This window comes from Micropterus salmoides, unplaced genomic scaffold (assembly GCF_014851395.1).
Source record: "Micropterus salmoides isolate LMB-PRFRI ecotype aquatic unplaced genomic scaffold, ASM1485139v1 Ms_hic_scaffold_5, whole genome shotgun sequence".
NCBI classification, from domain to species: domain Eukaryota; kingdom Metazoa; phylum Chordata; class Actinopteri; order Centrarchiformes; family Centrarchidae; genus Micropterus; species Micropterus salmoides.
Genome location: NW_024044237.1, coordinates 26,279,950 through 26,300,666, shown reverse-complemented (window position 1 = coordinate 26,300,666; position 20,717 = coordinate 26,279,950). Strand labels below are relative to the sequence as shown.

At 38.8% G+C, this 20,717-nt stretch overlaps 3 protein-coding genes and 1 non-coding gene across 6 annotated transcripts; 3 read left to right on the top strand and 1 right to left on the bottom strand.

The window, feature by feature from the left end:
* Positions 1–1,495: 1,495 nt before the first annotated feature.
* Positions 1,496–4,134, top strand: LOC119888430 (leucine-rich repeat extensin-like protein 3). The gene is made up of 4 exons (XM_038698985.1): positions 1,496–1,550; positions 1,645–1,689; positions 1,788–1,948; positions 3,358–4,134. The coding sequence occupies exons 1-4, from the start codon at positions 1,496–1,498 to the stop codon at positions 4,132–4,134; spliced, it is 1,038 nt and encodes a 345-aa protein (XP_038554913.1).
* A 746-nt stretch (positions 4,135–4,880) lies between these two features.
* Positions 4,881–10,859, bottom strand: cops6 (COP9 signalosome subunit 6). Its single transcript, XM_038699405.1, has 10 exons — positions 10,762–10,859; positions 9,122–9,247; positions 8,841–8,972; positions 8,429–8,517; positions 8,017–8,079; positions 7,879–7,926; positions 7,653–7,767; positions 6,488–6,580; positions 6,142–6,242; positions 4,881–5,312 (listed from the first exon to the last, which is right to left on the bottom strand). Exons 1-10 carry the CDS (start codon positions 10,802–10,804, stop codon positions 5,172–5,174), a joined length of 951 nt encoding a protein of 316 aa, XP_038555333.1. The 5' UTR covers positions 10,805–10,859; the 3' UTR covers positions 4,881–5,171.
* A 72-nt stretch (positions 10,860–10,931) lies between these two features.
* Positions 10,932–19,487, top strand: aurkb (aurora kinase B). 3 transcript variants are annotated; one of them, XM_038699403.1, is made up of 10 exons: positions 11,069–11,228; positions 11,381–11,456; positions 16,078–16,116; positions 16,285–16,366; positions 16,444–16,489; positions 17,244–17,432; positions 17,818–17,956; positions 18,183–18,331; positions 18,457–18,631; positions 18,885–19,487. In XM_038699403.1, the coding sequence occupies exons 1-10, from the start codon at positions 11,128–11,130 to the stop codon at positions 19,056–19,058; spliced, it is 1,170 nt and encodes a 389-aa protein (XP_038555331.1). In that variant the 5' UTR covers positions 11,069–11,127; the 3' UTR covers positions 19,059–19,487. The 3 variants fall into 3 exon arrangements, with proteins under 3 accessions (XP_038555330.1, XP_038555331.1, XP_038555332.1); XM_038699404.1 differs by lacking the exons at positions 11,069–11,228; positions 11,381–11,456 and adding an exon at positions 15,044–15,166; XM_038699402.1 differs by lacking the exons at positions 16,078–16,116; positions 16,285–16,366; positions 16,444–16,489; ... (3 more) ...; positions 18,457–18,631; positions 18,885–19,487 and adding an exon at positions 12,219–14,319 and having other exon boundaries at positions 10,932–11,228.
* A 548-nt stretch (positions 19,488–20,035) lies between these two features.
* Positions 20,036–20,117, top strand: trnal-aag. The gene has a single exon. It is a non-coding gene; the product is annotated as a tRNA-Leu (tRNA).
* The last annotated feature ends 600 nt before the right edge of the window (positions 20,118–20,717 follow it).

The window sequence follows — 20,717 nt, the reverse complement described above, 5'->3', positions numbered from 1 at the left end:
GTCAATCACCAGATAATTTTCTGCCAACCAACTGATAAGTTAAAGAACCAACCAGATCTGTGAACATCTGTCATATTACCGTCACCACAACACTACCTCCTCTTCATGGGTGAGAAAGTTAGTTTGATGGAAATCTGGTGCTCCTGTGGACAACCCAACTAGGATTCAAATCATATAGATGATGCATTAGACATTTTAAGTTCATAACAAGTGAAGAGCACTTTTCAAAACTATATAAAATAAAATGCATTAAACAATACACAGTAAAAGCAGGAAGAAACTTACTTACAGATAAATACAAACTAAAATCAGGAAAGGCTCTCCTGTATAAGTATGTTTTAAGAAGGGAGTTCACTGACTAGTATGTTATTATGACAGCATCCTGTAAGAATGCAGCCTTAGTTTAGTTTAAACACTTTAAATGTAATGGAGAACATGCCAAGACAAAGAAGCCTCTTCTTTCTCAGTGAGTTGATAAGCAGCTTTCCAAAACTGTTAGAAAAGCAGGTGTTCTCCGAGGAAAAAAAGGTGTTTTTAGAAATCCCTAACAACTCATACATACATTCATTTAAGGCCAACCTGGTTGCCATCTATGATTTTGTTGGGTTTTTTTGGCTGAGAGAGTATGTTAGTAGGCAGTATTTTCCCCCACAATTGCAGTTGTCCCAGCAGGCGATGCTTGCCTTCCAGACTTAATGGGGGAGTTTCCATTTGAAGTCTGTTCTCTTTATGGCTTTGCTTCTTAGTGCAAGGGCTTTTTTTTTCTTAATTGGCGCCAAAGGCTCCATAATAAACGGCATTAAAAGAGGGGAGGAGACAAGATTTTGACTCAAAGTCAGTGGAGTCCTACTGGACAGGAGATTATGTTTCAGGGGGTCTGACACAGAGTGGGGTATTTAACTCACTCAGCCCTGTTAGTGCTGTGAAGACAGCCTCCTGAGCCAGGTGAGTAAAATCTGGTCAGATGATTTTGGTCAGTGCTGGTTAATTTAACTAAAAACTGCATTTTATTCAGTTAAATTGTATAATTTCATCCACTGTAGCTGCTTGTTTTATATTTCATACTAATCAGTGTTTATTTAGAACCAAGGTAGTACAACATGGAGACATATAGCATCAGATCAGTATAAGAAACACACACCTAGTAGGAGCTTCATTAAGATGAACTTTTTTCTTGTGATACTGTGAAACATTAATCTTATGAAATGTTGTTTTCTAATCTATTAAATGTTTAAATTTAGAGGAAATGGGCCTCAATTTCACTATGAAAATCTAAAATGAGAAGGACAAAGAAGTTACCTACATATCCTTTGAAATGAGTTTTTCACTGTGAGGATTGGTGTTTTAATATTGGGAAATTTGTTTTTAAAATGACAAATTATATTTCTTGCTTTTGTAATAAAATAGCAGCAATTTTGTGAGAACTGTCCCTTTCTCCCCTGAATGATACAAATCTATTTTTGCTTTGAAACATTCTGGATGGCAGGGGTTCAAGATGATTTCCTCATTATGGTCAGCGGGGGCACTCTGCTGTCTGATGCTGCTCCCAGGTCAGTTGTGATCCTTTATTGATGACTGCTTTAACAACAATGTGTCAAAAACATGGTAATCTACATCCATCCAATGATTTGTCTCCTCTTCCAGTACTGCTGGAGGCCAAATCTCTGTTAAACTCCATCAAGCAGGAAGGTAACTCAAGATCTGGAAAAACTTCAACATGAACTGAAATAAATGTTAAATAGTATTTTGTCTTTTAAGGGACTGAGCTTCATCTCCTCTGTTAACAGAAATGGTCCCCGTCAGTGAAATGAACATTGACTCAGAGAAAGCAAACAGCTTTCTGACTTACTCAAGACCTAAGCGTAATGTGGATGCCAGGTGGTACAGAGGAAACCCAGACTTCCAGGCTTACTACCGCTACTACAGCAGCATCGGACACACTGAAGGGGTAAGAGACCATATTATAAATCTATATTACTTGTAAAGATATGAAACTTTATGTAAAAAGAGACACTTTCTGATTCTGGGAGTTTCCCAGGCAGGGCAAGGCAAGTTTATTTGTATAGCACATTTCAACAACAAGGCATTTCAAAATGCTTTACATAAAACACAAAAGCATAAACGGAAAGATAACATTTAGAAACAGAGTCAAATAGAAAATAAAAACACCAGCTAAACCTATTTATTCACCCATAATTCCAATGTTTTTGTAATTTCTATAATAGCTGATGAATAATCAGGGTTTTCATCTTCCATTGTTTTGCTTTTTCGATTTCCCATCACTCCAGTGAGAATCAAATGCTTTACTCTGATAGTATGACTTCCATCGTAATTACAAAAGCAGAATCCTACAGCAGAATTCACACTGTGTTAACTCAGTGATTCTAGACAGTAGTCAATATCTAGAAACACGCGACTGGGTGCTTCAGGAGGTTGTTATTTGACTTCCGGGCGTCCTTGTGTGAAACAAAAAACATTCCCATATCCCAGCAAATCAAAACACATTTATCTTTATTTATTGTCTGTGAGGCAGAATCTTTTGTCTCTGCTGTTTAAAGCTACAAACACCCTAAAACAATTATAACACACAGCAAAAAAACAAATTTAACTGATTTAACAAGTGACCATCACATATTGCAATCACAGACCAGCAAAGTACAATCAGATTTCTGCTAATAACCAGTCCAAATTATTAGATCAATTACTGGATCATGTTACATTACATTTATTCGTTTAATGAAACGGTTTTATCCAAAGCGACTTACAATTGCTATATTGGTCAGAGTTTGAACGCCTCTGTAGCAAGTAGGGGTTATTACCATCACCTCAACACTACCTGTTCTTCATGGGTGAAGGGTCTTGCTCAGGTACACATTGATAGATGTGTCACAGTGGGGAACTGAACCCGGGTCTCTCACATCAAAGGCATGTGTCTTATCGACTGTGCTATCACTACCCCTAGCCTTGCTGAGATCTTAATACTTTTTGGGGGACATTCGTCATTGATTAGACAGTGGACAGTAGAGAGTTTACAGGAAATGAGGGGAGAGATTTGGGGGATGATGTACTACTGAATTCAAACCAGGGATGTTCTAAACCCTTCCCCTTCACGTTGCATACAACATCCCAGATACTACTTTCTGGAATATTAGTTGTAAAATTAGGGTTATAATCTTTCTGCAAATCATATTGTGTGTCCAAATTCATAAATGAAAATTAGGCTGTCAAATACAGAAATAATACGTAGTATATATCCCACATTGATTCATTCTAATTAAATTAATTGAAAATATGTCATGTTTTAGCACATTAGTGTCTTACCTTTAATTTGTCTGTTTTTTCCCCGCTACCTTTCAGCTCTATGAGATCGACAAGCTGCGGATGCTCTACCAGCAGATGAGGTACCTGGAGCACACCTATGGCCCCAACGCTTCCTATTTCCAGAGCAAACTGGGAGTGCCAATGATCATGTGTGACCCGGCTACAGACAAGAAGTGCAAAGTTGCTCCTCCTCCTCCTCCAATAAAAGGGGTCCCAAACCCCACAGAGCCTCCAGCAACCCCTCCTCCTCTTCCTGCTGCTCCATCAATTTCCCAGGCTGATGTTCTCTACTTGTGCAACCGTAAGGACCCCCTCTGTAAGCCCCACATTGTCTATATGCCCACTGGCGCCGTGCCTGTGCTCTGCGACCCCCGCTACCATCCCCACTGCACCCCCCAGAAAGCCCCTCCAGCCCCAGTTGCAGTGCCCCAACCTCCTCCCCTTCCACCAAAAAAGTCCGCCCCACCTCCACCAATCCTCGTGAAGAAGTCTCCCCTGGCCCCTATCCGCACCTTCAAGGGCATGGAGTACGACTGTGACCCATACTGGGACCCCGACTGCCTGATTGACCACCCACCCAGGCCTATGAAGGGGAAGATTGTGGTCCCCCCACCGCCACCACCTCCTGTGGAGGAGGAAGAGAAAGAGGAACCAGCTCCCCCTGCTCCCATCGAGAAGAAAGTAGCCCTCTACCCGTACTACTACCCTATGCCCTACGACCCCAGGGATGATCTGTACGACCCGGCTCGCTTCCAGTACCCACAGCCTGCTGCTGCTGCTGATGAGCCTGCAGAGTCAGGCCACAGTCAGTAAAACATGTGTTAGAGAAAAGTTGTTTTACTTTAAATGACAAAGGACTTTGATTAAAAACATATAAGTTTTAAGTTTCAAAAGTTTCCTATTTTGAGGGATTTTACCATCTTGCATATTTACTGTCATGGAATACAAACTGTACTAAAAGTCACAGTATTTGTTTAAAATCACAACTGTTAATGTATTTACCATAACTGTTAGTTTTTAAAAAAAAGTACTTTTCAATCAACACATGCAATGCTAATTACTTTTGAGTAATGAGATAATAAAGTGTCACAAAACAGTTTGTCAGTGAATGAGTATGTATTTTTGACTTTGAACATACTTTTAATAAACTGCAAGAGAAAATGTTTGCTCCTCCAAGCACCACGTGGCAAGTAAGAGCATACTAGTAAAGTAAAGGTGCCAACTTGCAGGCTGGGGTTCATTATGTCTACTTCCACTGTACATTTAATACCCATAAAAATGCTGACTCCTATTAGACCTCCGACTCTGCCCCCCTTTTCCTGCCACGTATAACTGTCTGTTCGAACCTCCAAAGGCAATCGAACAGCAGGAACACAACTTCAAAAGACGAGCTAACTGCAAACACTCCTGAGAATAAACCTGCAGCTCCACATAGCTGACTTTCATAAGCTCCTTTCAAAGCACAGGTCTGACATTTTCATGAGCTGCGTGTTGTGTACTGTTATTATACTGTCAACCTCATTATAATCATTTAAGCTTAGAAAGTAAAAGAGTCAAAGTCCCGTGAAAAAAATCAGCAGATCATTTATTACATACAGAAACATTAAACAATAAAACAAACGGGGTAAAATATTACAACGTCCATGTACAGTGGATCTATTTCTGTGCATACCCAAGAATGAGTTATTGATTGGTGAAATTAAGTGCTTTGACAAACACTTGTAGTTGAAAATGATAAACTGGGTTGAGAAATTGTTGTAGCTAATCAAAATAAAAACAAAACACACAAAAAAAAAAGAACGAAAAATAAACTGCAGTGCTTGTTTGTCTCTCTGCTTTTAACTGCCAGCTCAAAAGAACAGCCCTCTCATCCTCCGGCCGATGCCCTGTCTGTCGTACAGGACATTGAACTTGTTGATGAACTGGTTCATACTGTTGCATGTCTTGGTGATGGTGCCTAAATAAGCCATGAGGCCCACGTCATTACATTGCTGCAGGGGAAAAAGATGCACAGTTATAGAAAAGTACTCTCTTGGCAATGCAACAGAGAAACAGAGACTGTCTGAGCGTTACAGTTATGATCACAGATTTTAAGTAACAGTCTAATATTTAATTTTTATGTTTCAATCTGAAATGCTAATTCAAATCTTTTAATATACATAATTGAAGAATTTACACCAGTAAAAACAATCTACAGTGTTATTCTATATTTTTATTGTTGTCAATAAATCATTTAAAAAGACCAAAACAACAATGAATTTATCCCACAAATATTGTCTGTGTATCCAAATCCATATATCCCTTCTCATCTGTGTCATAGACCTCAACTGTTGTCCTAAAACTATTAAAGACAAATCCGTGAACCACACTGTAGCGTTGGGTGACATGTTTCTTCATTACTATGAAAATTGGCACAAGTCAATTCTACATACACTATCCTGGTGCTGAAAATACTCACTAGCACATTAAAAAGTATATTTATCCGCAGCTGAAAATAGCCCCCTGTTTGAGAAACATTTGCTAAAAACTAGTGCCTGGTTGTGGTTTTTGCTCTTTTGAAAAATAAAGATATATATAGAAGCTCTGGTATGTGGTTTTTCAAAGAACAGTTTGAGAAAACATGGCAGACCTCTGGATTATGCTCAAAACTCTGTCCACTGAAACACACATTGTATGGACAATGCTTATACATAAGGATAATCTATAGTTTAGGGATCATTGTACTGTTATCTTGTCCTTTATGTGTAATGTTATGATTTTGTTCAATGCTACTATATTAAAAAACATTTTATTTGTGAAGGTACATGAAAGCTTGCTTACATCATAGAAGTCAGTTTTGAATTTAATGGTGCTGAGGACGGGCAGTCTGTGGCACAGGGCGTTCGCTTCTCGAAGGATCTCATGGTTAAATGGCACCTCTCCTGCATTACATGAACAGACAGACAGGAAAGAGAACAAACAAGTTAAAGCATACTAAAAAACTGAGGTAAGATCATCCTGTCAAGACCGTATTGAATCAGGGGCTTGTAATTATGGAGGTGTGTTTGAGAGGCCTCTCTTAACGCTGTAAAAGTGGGGAACGGAAAAAAAACAGCTGTTTTCCAGACATATTTTCCCATTCTTTGCTCTTACGGCGTCATTAAAAAAGGTCCTGTCGTCCTCTCACCTGTTTCCACGGCTTTGACGTACTCTAGAATGATCTTCACCCGGCTGTGGAGCATCTTTATCGCACTATGCTGGACTACAAGGTGTTCAGCAACTAACAGAGAAGACAGAGAGGTTACTGGAGTTAAAACCTATTCAAAGATAGAATTCATTTTTAATGACTGTCTAATATTAGTCAGATCACAGGACAACCATTTCCTCCACATTTAGATAGAGAATTGAAACTGCCTGCTGTTTTGATGTTTGCACCTTAACCATCTTCTTTTAAGTATAAATTAACAACATTGTGTTTAGTTTATTATTATATTGTTCCCCCTGCCCACTGTTTTGTGTGGCTTGGTTTCTACTTGATCTATGTCTTCATTTTTCACACTTTTATTCTTCTGTAAGGAATTGCAATGCTTTTATATGAGACATCCGTACAAACAATCTTTAACTTAATATGTGGCAACAATCACAACACATCTGTAATTCAAATGTCTAGTGTGCAAAGTATAGAAGAGCCTGGAATCTGCTTCAAAATTATGAAGTCTTCATTTTACTCGTTACATTTTAACTTCAGAGATTTTGATAACTTTTCTCTTATAAATACAAACTGGGTGTTTTAGTTAGATCTACCAAATACTTTTTACAGTATAAAGTACTGATACCAGTATATGGCAGAAAATTCACCAAGTATGCACTGAATAATCAGACTTCACCTAACCACAGGTAAGAGACGCCAGGATTTCCTACACTTTCTACAGAAAAAAAATTACAATTGTATCCTCAAATCCTCCAGAAATGAGTCCTTTGTGTACAGGGGATTATGTAAATAAGTACATCTTGAAAACAAGATAATCCATTACAGTCCAGAGCTAAGACTAATGTTCAGCTGCTCTTCCAAGTCTGTATTTTTTAATCTTTCATTTTGAATGCGGAGCCTCTTCATATTCTACTCACAAATATACAGTACAAAGTAGTTAGAACATTGCTACTGACACAACCGGCTAAAATAGCCATTTCTTTTGGACTTCATAAGTTTGAGATAACGGCTTTTATGTTGAGTAAACAATGCTTATAAAAGAAATTTTAAAAAACAGCTAACAGGTCATTGGAGTGCATGCGTACTCACTCACTGTGTTTAATCTTCAAAAAGGGGAGGAGAACATTAAGAACTCTCTCACCTGTTGAGTTTTCTCCTGTGCCGGTGGCGGTCATCCGAGCAACGTGGTCAACACCAATCCTCTCTGCTTCCTCTGTAGCCAGAGTGTACGTGAGCTCGGCAAACAACATGGTAGCCTACATTAAACAAAAAACACATCAGATTAAACTTAAACAATTCTCTGTGGGAAACTGGCTCACTGCTGCAGGACAGAACATATAGATAATATGAAATTATCAAAGCAGTACCTCGCCACTGATGATGTCAATCACAGATTCATAAACACTAACAGGAAGCTGAAGGAGAAAAGGACACAATGTTTAAACCAGCTGTAACACATTTATGGTATTTTCTCTTTCTTGAAGTGAAAAGGCAGAGAAACTTACATCGGTGTGTTTTGTCATTGGGTTCAGCTTGAGGAAGAGAGGGCTCTCAATGATCTCACACACCTGGCAGAGAAGAGGGAAATAACAGTGGGAAAATGTAGCGTACACAATCTGACCATCAGACTTTAAGATGATTTTACTTTTATGTATTGGAATTCAGTAATCACAATTTTTGTATTGGCTGAACATGAATCATTAACAAAACATGTCAGAATATCTACAATATCAACACTACTGCTCTGCTATTAACTGTAAATAGCAGAGCAGTCTAAACGTTGTAGCCCATGTATCTGACCAATTGAGGGCAATGCTGCAGCAGGAAAGCCTTGCTTTGAGTCTTAAAGTAGCTGCAGCTTGCCACTAATTCAGTCAGTCAGCATCTGATCCTATAGCACCTTTAACTTTTGCCTACCTGCTTGTGAATATGAATATCTGATTGGTCAGGGGGTCCACCTGTGGTGTACCAGCCCAGGAACTCCATTTCCTTGAAGACTTGTTTGACTGAGAGACAAAAGGAAATATTACAAGAAAACTACAGCAAGCACCTGACATATTTGACTAATGAGTAATCATTTATAAATAACTGAATCTTATGTTGCTATCCCTTGGTGAAGCAATCGGACACAAGTTTGTTACCCAAATACTGACTTACAATCTTTTTATGCTACGCTATGACGTGTTTTATTCAATTCAGCAAGTCACCTCTGGACCCTTACAATAAACTTGTCAAAGGAGAAACAAACATATATTCATCTATATCTCTACATCAGCTGATCTGAAAATGAAAGTTCATGTCTTATCAGCTTTTTACACAAACCACTTACATTGTTCCTCCTTGGTGTAATAGTACTCCTTGTCAATATGCACACGGTCATCTATGGTGTGAGACAGCAACTCAAAGGAGTTCATCACCTCGATGTTTCTCCCCTCCTGCTTCCCGATCAGGGCTCCAATCACTGAGCAGGACAAAAAACACAATGAACATCTGTTATAATGACCTGTTTCATTACACTCAGTGACAGAACAACCAAGCTGAACATGAGACAACTGTACATTACGTTACTGACTACATGCTGTAATCATTGCATAGTGTTGTCACACCTACCCTGCATTGGTCGCCCCTCTTGTGAGCGGATGCGTATCCAGTGGTCGGATATGTTGAGGATAACCAGAGGGTGTAAGGCCACAGAAACACTCCCAGTGACCCCTGAGGCCATAACACTGGGGCTGGCTACAGTCACACGGAGACAAAAACAACGGGGGCTTTAACATTACAGCAAGTTGATGATTAATTGATCAGATGCTTGACATAAAATTATCAGCTTTTCTACTTTATATCATTGTAAAGTGAATAACTTTAGTTTTGGACTATTGTTTGTCCCCTTGGGTTCTGGAACATTTTTCACAATTTCCTGATATTTCATAGCTCACTAATTAGTTAATCAAGAAAATTAATCTGATTCAAAACCCAAATAAATGCAGATAACTGTTGCAAACTACAACCACAAACATTTGCCAATAGAGCTGCAACGATTAGTCGATTGAAAGAAAATGAATCTAAAACTATTGTGATAATCACTTAATCTTTCATTTTTTAAGCAAAAATGTGGCTGGTTTCATCTTTAATGTGAAGAATCGCTGATATTCTTTGTCATTTATGATAGTAAACGAAGAGTCTTTGGGTTTGTTTGGGACTGTTGGTTGGATAAAAGAAACAAATCAAAGATGTCACTTTGTGCTCTGGAAAATAGTGATGAGCATTTTTCACAATTTCTTCGCATTTTATAGACTAAATGATTAGTCGATTAATCGTGAAAATAATTGACAGATTAGTCAATAATGAAAATAATCCTTAGTTGCAGCCCTATTTGCCAATATGACAAGTAGGGACGCAGTGACCTGTGTTTGATGCCAAGCCAATATAACAGTAGAGCCAGATCAATAAAACTGTAGGTAGATATTAGCTAATGTAACAGATATAGTGTATCTCAAAATTATCAAAAAATGGTGCTAATGATATGCAACTGTGTTCAAATATAATATCAGCAGATTTATTATCCAGACTTTCATTAAAAATTAGTCGTGGGCAACTTATAAGCACAAACATTTGATAACATGCTAAGTAGGGCAGACAGTTATATCTTATAATATATAACTTATTGGTATTTAATGAATAACGTTACAAAATCTAATAATAAAACATCATTGAAGCTGGTATGCTGTTGCTATGTTTGACAGTTGTTCAATTCAATGCTGGAAAAATGTTCCGCTAAAACAATGGTCAGCATAACCTTAGATAAAGACATCAATTTAAGATTTAAATTATAAATACTGAACGATAGATATATCGATATGTCGTCCATCTCATGCACAGCAGACGTCCACGACCAACCCTAATTTGAGATTGGGTTGTTGTTACAGGTAGGCAGCTGGGTTTTCCTCAAAACGGCCTGTGCAGACAAACCACGGTTTACATTTCTGACGCAAACTCCAGTAAGAGAGAATAAGAAAGACTCAAATATCCAAAGTGATAAATTTGTTGACAGCTTTACAGAAGAGCCGAGTAATTAACAGTTACGTTAACCTGCTTATGTCAGCAAGCTCGCTACCTAGTTACAACCTGTAACACCACAAATTCACCACCCTCGGTCACTCGTAACACGAATGTAAAACAAATGCGACAATCTGCGTAGAGTTTCGTGTTGAAATCAGGCAGAAAGTATAAGATAAGTGAGAAATACTTGCCTGCCCCATCCACTTCCATTCCTCCACCATTACTGGTCGCCATCTTGTCCGGTAAACCGCGCAGGCGCACTGGACTGTTTACCTAACGAACGTTAGGTGGCAATACCGCTTCACCGGGATGATTTCAAATACGTTCACCAAATAATTACTGTCCTATATTTGACAGGTGTTTACTGAAAGCAAGACTGGTTTTGGCCGGTGAACGCTATGTTGAGCGTAAAGAAGAATGATATATTTTTTCGGCAATTATCTGCTAGGTCCTACAGTGAGCGGGTATCTGTTCACTGGGGACTGCTGATGTGAGCGCAACCCGTGTGCGTCAGGATAGTAGTCCGTGTCGAAGGTTTAAAGAGTTTTGTTTACAAAATGGATGAATTTAAACCCTGTAACCTGGACTACTTTCCCGAAAACATTTTAATTGACGTATTGTCGTATCTGAGCGTACGGGAGCTCGTTAGAGCTGGAAGGTAAGGGGAAGTTAACTTTGCTGAGCCTAATTTAACGTTACCAGTTATTCGTCTTGCGAAACAAAAGTCAGTAACAGAGTTGCCAGCTTTGCCTTTGTTGTGATTCATTTCACGTCATGGAGTTATTTGTTGTTTTTTACGGTGTTTTTTAGAGTGTGCAAGAGATGGAAACGCCTTGTGAAAGACCAAAGACTGTGGAGATTCGTCGATCTGACTGCATGGAAAGGGGTAAGAATGTCACTGGCAATGCGGCTTTAAGTTACCCTTCTATTAATTCGTCTTTTCGTACAGTGTCGTGTTAATTTCACCACATGTCCACAATGAAGAATCTATGCAATCTGATAAAATAGCCGTGCTCCAATAGCATTAACTTTACCACTTTCTTTGGCTATAAAGAACAAAGGCTGAGTTGAGAGTGAGCGCTCATCAGAACTCTTTGTCTTTGAAAACCTAAAACCAAGTCAGGAATCGTGGTGGAATCAGGAACTCAAGGTTAAACTTTGAAATTTTGAAAATGATCATAATATGAACAATATTCCTTACAAAACGAAGAGGAATGAATACTCCCTGCACTTCGAGTGTGTCATAGAATACAAGTTAAATTACTGATATGTAAAATACATATCTGACTGTATTTTACCATATGAACCCCCTTGGACTCTCAGATCATCTGGTCCCAGAGCCCAGACTAAACATGGAGAAGCACCATTTAGTAACTATGCTCCACAGAGCTGGAACAGACTTCCAGTAGAAACAAGACTTGCCCTGAAAAACATTCATGTTCTCCACCACTGTTTCACTAAATATGTATACTCATCATTGTCCTCCTTGCTCATCTTGACCTACCTATTATTCATGTCTTTAAATTCATATTTTAAATCTCTTTGGTTCCTAACATTTAAATTTTTATGCTGTAAGCTATTACAAATGGGTTGTATGTGTCTATTTTGTCTTTCAACCCCTGGCCTCAACATTGTTCATTGTGATTAGGTGACATCCCGCATACTTTGGCTCCTGCTGCGTCAGTACCTGGGTTGCGGACTAAGGTGTCTCCGGTTGCGTGGTTTGCTGCTTTCTGCCCGAGGGGGCACCTTCCTCTCTGAGTCTTGGCTCAAAGCTTTGTCCACAAAGTGCCCTCGCCTGAGTAAGCTCTATCTCCTGCATGCAGACCTGAGAAGTCTGCCCAGTTGCCAGCTCCTACCTCCTTCTTTGCAGGTGCTGGAGCTACGTGGCTGTGAGCTGCCTCGTGAATTTTTCAACCAGACACCTACTTCATCTGCTAGTTCCCAAGAACGAGCAGAAGCCACATCCAGTGTTGGTGCTCAACAGCAGAGAAGGGATCAGAAAGGAAAAGGACCTGGCTCTCCATCTGGGATTGGTATTGAGAGGTTAATCCTTAACAACGTACCCTCTTTCACAGACCAGCATCTGCAGAGTCTGAAATCATGGGAGAGGCTCAGTCGATTGGAGCTGCGTGACACCTTTCGTGTGACTGCTAACGGGCTCAGGAGCTGTGCTACCAAGGATGGCACTTGTGGCGTGGAAGGACTTTCCAGACTCAAGTATCTGGAAATAGGCATCACTGGGCGGCAAGGCTACCAGTTACAGATGGCCTCCCTTGGGCTGGGGGCAGGATGGCTCGGACTGGAGGAGCTGAGTCTGGGTGGTAAGGAGGTGGGGCCAGGTTTGCTCTGTGCCAGCCGTTTGAAAGACCTGAAATGTCTGTGCCTGTGGGCCTGCACACTCAGTGAGATGCAGATAGTGCGGAGCTGCAGGATGCTTCGTGGGCTCTGCCGGCTGGAGTTTTTAGACGTGATCTTCCAGCCTCGGCAGTGTCCACCAGTGGTGGAGGGGGAGGGTGGTGGAGGTGAAGAGCAGGACAGAGAGGAAGCTGCAGGTGCAGACAGCAGCAATGATGAGAACAAGACGCCAGATAAGAATGATCCTATTCCAAGTTTGCGTCGCTCACTGGCTGTCCTGCTGCCATCCTGTATACTAGTTTTCACCAACTGCTCTGTTCAGATCAATGCAGAATAAATTCAGTCTTCAGAACTGCAGCATACAAGTGGCCAATCTGGATAAAATGTCTTTTCACACAGGCATATGCAATTTTATATTGCATTATTGCTATAATGAATTATTTAAGTTTTATTATTGTGTTATGCATATAACTAGACTAGGATATTTCCAAACCATTGTTCTTCAAACTTGAATACAAGCTTACTTCTATATTTTTATGGAAAATCAACAGAGAAACTCTTTATGTATAAAATGACCATACACGAAAGACTGATGGCTAATCCTGCAAATTAAAAAAATCCCCCAAAATTAAGGTACTTCATCACAGTGATGGGAAAAAAACATTTTGCCACAAAGCAGTCTTGTTCTTTGATTTGTAACATTGCCTCAGTGACAAACACATTAACATTAGAGCTACAACTTTATAAGCGGTTTGAAAAATCTTAGATAGACAGGTAGACAAATTTATATCATCCCATGCTATATATGGTCAAATCGTCCATCCCTACTGCTTCAGGGCAGTCTCACTTCCAGATTAATTGCTCACATGGTTTAAAAAAAAAGCTAATACAGGTCTGGCACATGTGGACACAAACATGTTTTTAGCATACTCTTTTAAACTCAGTCACAATTTGAAACAAAATTTCGAACTACCACTGCTAGACTGTAAAGACATAAGCAGGTGTCAGCTACAAAGGCAGAGAACTAAAGCATACTGCTGGCAATGAGCCACCTGTTTCCTGTTCCTTCACTCCTTTTCAATAATGTATATATTCAGAAAAATATCCGTTACAAGCAGGTGTTTGGTTTTGGTGTAACAGAAGACAAGCATAACGTATTTAAATTGATCTTTATCAAGTCCCAATTCCCTGTTACTTGCCCATTTGTTTTCTATATGATTTTTAGAAATTATGAAATAAGAAACCTGAATTGTAGATGTCTGTACATTGTATTAATGGGGGGGAAACATGGAAGATCTGTGTCACTGACATGAATTATGTTGTATTTAAACCAACCAATTAAAGGTTACAATGAGAAATTGTTTTGAATAAACCTATTTTGAACAAATATATCCTGAAGTATCATTTGTCTTTGTATTTTATTAGTTAATTGCACAATTCTATAAATTTTGACTGATAGACCGACTTTTTAGTGGTTGATCAACAAGCCTGCACATATCGACTTGATTTTCTGCTTTTCTGCTATTTTACAACATTGTAAATATTTTTGGACAAAACAAGTGATTTGAAGAAGTCACCTTGAGCCTTGAGAAATTGTCTCACTATTTATAAGAAAGACAATTAATGGATTAATTGTGAACATGACCTGCAGATATTTCATTATGATAATTGTTGGTTGCAGCCATAGATGTTTTCATTAATTAAAACATCACCTCTTACCAAGGAACACCAGGTTTTTGTAATTATAGTAGTCAGTAAGATATGTCAATATAACATGCAGTCAGCAGGAACCAAAGATAAAGGGCTGTATTTGAATGAGACTTGAGGACCTGCCTCATGTGCTATAAGGATTTAAAGATAGCTGATGACATCACAGGCAAAAACGTATGTATTCCGTTTTATTAAGGACACGTAAAGGCAATAGGATTTAGTTAATTTGGCCAGGTTTATAAAGAAAACAGTAGTGTTGGTACTGAAGACCGTAGATTACCCGGATGAACGAGCATTCATAGGAAGTGAGGGCAGGTCGACGGCTGACAAGCGTCAGTGTACACCAATCCCACGCTTTCTTTTTCAACAATTCTGACCAATGGGAGCATTCTGTGTGTATCATACCGACCAATCAGATTCGTGAGGGGTAGCATTTTGAAATCGTTGGCGGCTGAGGAAGTTTTTAATAGTAAAGCCTGGGCTTTCTTCGCTAAAACGTTCATAATACAGTTCTTCAGTACGATGCAGGTAAGTTTTCTTGTGTTTTATATCGAAATAAGATTATGCAAAAGATGAGCACAATGAACTTAATGTTATATTGCTTAAGTTGATACAGATTGTAAACGTTAGCTAACGTTAGCGTTGGGTTTGCTAACGTTACCTTCTTAAGCTAATTTAGCATAATGACACGTAATCTTGTGTTAAAATAATAACAGGCAGTTTACCATGTACACAGAGCAAATTATATATATTAACATGTGCTGTTCAGACTGCCAACATGAGGCAAGGGTAACGTTACCAACGTTAGTCTAACGTTACGCAAACAGTAGCCTAATTTGCTGGACCTTTGTAACGTTAGTTTTTAGATGGAGCATAAGTAACCTTGCTTACTGCACGAACAACAAGCACTTGCAGGTACTTGATGTAGATGATACAAGTCTGAAAATAAAAAACATGAAAATCTTTTGGTGTTAAAGTATAGTTGGTTTAATTAACAAATGGTATTTTGTTACCTATTAATAAACATTAAAAGTTAGTAAAATAATTACGACTCAATTGTTAAGGCTACAGACTACTCCATTTTCCCCCATAATACCATACATAGCAGATCTTTTGACAATATGGTATTAGAAATGTACACTGAAATACCAGGCCAAAAGGAACACAGTCTAATGCAATTTATTGCAACAGTGCAGATCACATACGTTTTTGGGGCTCAGAGATTATGTCTTTGATTCTAATAGTTTTTATTGTTGTAGACTGCATTATACTGAAAGATGTTTCTGCTAAACCCTAATATAGCCTTCAGTGAACGTTACTACCAATAAAATGCTGTGCATTGTTTAAGCATTGTCTTAAATAACAAACAAAACTCAAAGCTGAAAATGAGTATCAGGAAAATACACTGTAAATTAATGCAAGCTTGTTTATGTTTACAGAATAAGGAAAACTATGAGCCCAGGGGTTTTCAGAGACCGGTAAGATGTAATATTTGTTTTTTTAAAGTATATATTTGATTACCAGCAACTGTACTACCAAATTGTATAATCAGAATGCTGGTATTATGAAAATATTTGAAAGTAGTATTGGCTTAACAAAAAACATACTGCAAACTTCCTAATACTGTGTTTGCTTCTGAATATCAGTTCACAACCCCTAGTATGGTGGCAGGCCCACAGCGTGTTCAGGTGAAGCCACGAGCAGAGATGGACAGAAGTGCCATCACAGGTAAAATTACCCTGCTTGCATACAGACAACAGATACCTCAAGAAATGTACATGTTTTGATTGTATTATCCTTTTTAGGCCCTGGGAGAGAGTGTGTTGGGTCATCCTCCAGTTCAGCATCAAAGTAAGTATATTACCTTGTAGGGTTGCTGCAGTATACCAGCTTCACAGTATTTAAAATTCACATCATAGTATAGACATTTGCTTATCCATGGTATTAGGTGGGGAAATGCAACCAGAAGGAGAATCTAACATGCACATGTGCATCTTTTATTAATTTTTCAAAAGGGAGAGTTTTTACACGCATGTCATTTATAAAAAAAAAAAATTAAAGAAATAAATTAAAGTTTCAAGTAAGTTTAGTCAGGTCTTGTGAGCATTTTGGTTACATGGTTACAGTACATTTAAAATTAATAGGGATGCATTGATACTACTTTTTCAGCCACAATATCTGGGCATTGAGTATCGGCCAATGCAGAGTACTGATCCAATACAAGTGTACAATGAATAAGCTGTATTCCTCACTGTTTGGGACTGTTTTTATTTTATGTGAAATTCAGCATTGTTGCTTAACTTTGTGACACAAAATGCAGTGTTAGCTCTCCTAGCAAAATGTTCAGGTCTACCTGTGCACTGCTGACACATCGCCTAGTACGCTTGTACTAATCGGCCCCCTTGTCACTCCAGTTATTTTTTATCAGTACCAGTATTTGGTAGTACCTGAAAATCTCATAACGTTGCAACCCTTTCCCTTTGTAGTTCTTGAGTTGTGTGTTGGTTTTCAGTTCAGTTTTTTTGTAATGCTTTCAAACATCAAGTGATTGCCTCTACAATTTGAATGGTTAACATGACAATATCCATCTTTGTAACTTCCTCAGGAAAATCACTATCGATGATTTTGACATTGGTCGTCCACTGGGGAAGGGCAAATTTGGTAATGTCTACCTCGCAAGGGTGAAGAAGCTGCAATCCGTCGTGGCACTGAAGGTGTTGTTCAAGTCACAGATGGAAAAGGAGTGTGTGGAGCATCAACTCAGGAGGGAGATTGAGATTCAGGCACATCTCAAGTGAGTATCTTTGAAAAGCATTTTCATAATCTCAACAATATATTTGTCTTCCTCAAACTAAGGAGTACTTGATAGGCTTAAATATGGGAAAATTGTCCCACAGTACAACTTCCTTGCAGGATATTTGCTACCGTCTGATTACAGGAACACTTATCAAACGCTCACAATAATTATTTATAGGTTAGATACATTTTGAGCTAACTAAAAACAGTAGTGAGTTGTTTGTCCGGAGCCTTTAGTGCATATTAGAGAAGAACATCACTGCACTCAAAGTTTTTGATGGACCGTGCAGTATTGGAAATGTTTAGTACAATTTATTGCAAATCTAAAACAGCTTGCCTTAGGCTATGAACATACTAACTTAAAATGTATTTCTGTTTTGCAGGCACCCCAACATCTTGCGCTTCTACAATTATTTCCATGACCGAAAGAGGGTATTTTTGGTGCTTGAGTACGCTCCACGTGGTGAAATGTACAAGGAGCTGCAGAGATGTGGAAGATTTGATGAAAATCGTACTGCCACGGTAAGATACGGGCTTTTAAAAAGCAGAGCTTTTCGTTTGTGCTATTATTGCTTTTAGTCAGTAAATATAGTTTGTAAGTTTTTGGAGAGTCATTTGCAAATTCTCTCCCTGTGTTAGAAGGGCAGTTTGACTACTGGACTTTTACGATCTTGTTTTAATGATCTTGAATAGTTTATATTTAAGTGTTAGAATCTTGTTGTGATGCCAACCTCTTTTACATTTCCAGTACATGGAGGAGATATCCGATGCACTGCTGTACTGCCATGAGAGGAAAGTGATTCATCGAGACATCAAACCAGAGAATCTGCTTCTCGGCTATCGTGGAGAGCTGAAAATTGCTGATTTTGGTTGGTCTGTCCATGCACCTTCTCTAAGGTGAGGAACCACAATCCATTAGTCAACAGACCAACTGCTCAATACTGCGGTATCATGTCACACAAATCTGCTTGTTGCTGCTTCTCTGCTTTCCCTGCTCAACTTTTTCTTTTAAACCCATTCAGACGTCGTACAATGTGCGGGACACTGGATTACCTCCCTCCAGAGATGATTGAGGGTCACACTCACACTGAGAAGGTCGACCTGTGGTGCATTGGGGTCCTCTGCTATGAATGCTTGGTCGGCAACCCACCTTTTGAAACTGCCAGCCATTCAGAAACATACAAAAGAATTATGAAGGTTGGTGTTGGGTGTCTAATATATAAAAGCCATTTGCAAATTAACAGTAATTGGCCAGCATGGTTGTTCACATCTATGCTTCTGAGTCATGGTCTTAGGAATGATTAACTGATAATCAAATTCTTTAGTGTTTCAATCCTTGAACCCTGTAGTATACTAAACCATGAGCTGACTGTTTTGTTATGCACCTGGCATCAGGCAATAGTTCTTTGTCATGGTTCAGATTTAATGGATGTTATGTTACTGTTTACAGGTGGATTTAAAGTTCCCTAGAAACATCTCGGATGGTGCAAAGGACCTGATCTCCAAGCTGCTCCGCCACAACCCCATCGATCGTCTCTCACTACAGTGTGTCATTGACCACCCGTGGGTACGCGCCAACTCCCGCAGAGTCCTACCCCCCATCTGCCCCACCAATAAATCCTGAGCCCGCCTGTGTACCTCCTTCTGTGGGGGTGCTTTATCTGTCCTTCACAACAGACTCTGGACCAGCATGTTTTGGTTCCACTGCCATGGGCTTTAAACTGCCATTATTCTGGCACATTTTATGATGGGTATAAATGCATACCAACTTTTTTTATATTGTACAGTGTGATATCACTATGTCTATGTGATGTATGTTGTCTAGAGGTGTTTTTATTGTCATTCCCTTTTCTAAAACTTTTAAAAATGGACCCAGCTATATTTTGGATTTCTGTATCTGACGGTGTTGACACCAAAGTACTACTGTTAGACCGCCTCAAGCTGTGTATATTCTCAAATAGTTTAAGATGAGGTGTTTGAGGGTTGGGATGGAAAGCATGTTTTATTTTGCCTCAAGCTACACTTTAAATTTCTAATAAATATCATACAAGGATTTGTGTACATGTAATGATTTTTTTTCTTCAATACCATGCAAACATGAATGGCATATCATAAGATTATGAGCTAATGATTTTGGACAGTGTTATCAAATACACTCAGTTGCCAGTTTAGGTACACCTAGCTAAAACCATCAGTCTAATAAAACGTATGCTGCAATAATAAAAATTTCCTTTTATAAAGGTTATTATTGTTAAAACTGGAGGCTGTAGTTTGTGACGCTGACCATTTACCAAATAGCAAATACTGTTTTACACATGAGGAATTTGCTGTGATGATAAGGTGCTACAGGTAGACAAACATACAGTTGACAAATAAATGTAGAAATATATAAATTGGATTTATTGCTGTGGCATTCGTTTTATCTATGTGTAACGGAACCTAATATAACCGCGAACTATGTGTGAACTATGACAGTTACTAATTTCTTTAATCGCATCCATGATAAATTATTACTGCTTATAAATTACGTCGAAATGCTTGTAGACGCTTCTGTGGGTGAAATGTTCTTCAAAATGTTATATGACTACCTTTGTAACACACGGTAGCGTGGCCGAGCGGTCTAAGGCGCTGGATTAAGGCTCCAGTCTCTTCGGGGGCGTGGGTTCGAATCCCACCGCTGCCATAACTTTTCCATTTACTTTCAAATTTTATTAAAGATCACTGTAGTTTCTCTTCACTGAAAGCTTATGTTGTCCGTAAAAATAAATGTAAGAGGCGCTGGCGTTATGTTACGGAAAGCACGTGGCAGTTCCAAATGTGGTTAGGAACTCATATTAATTCGGTTTTGAGCACCATCAGTGTTTCCTGTAGCTACCTAATCAAACAAATACTCGGAACAAATTACATTAAACAATTCGATACCATTTCATGGAACTGTGGATGTTTCTTGTTGCATTCATGCCGCTAGAGGTCGCTAAATGAACATAATCTTGCACTGTGTTTCCCTTCTTTCAGTCAACCCTATTTAATATCAAATGGAGTGAACTAACTCTCTGTATAGAACTGTATATATATATATATGTAACTTAGTGTATGATATAGTAAGTTATCATCTGTTAAATAGTTTCCACAAAAACTAACTATTACAGCCTTCATAAAAATTCGTTTTAGCCAGGTAATAAAGTGCTATCTAATAAAGTAGAAACTTGTAAGTAATAGGTCATGTTACTAGCTAACGCTAACTGCCATTTATCCCGCGTTACTAACACATTTTTATGTTGCC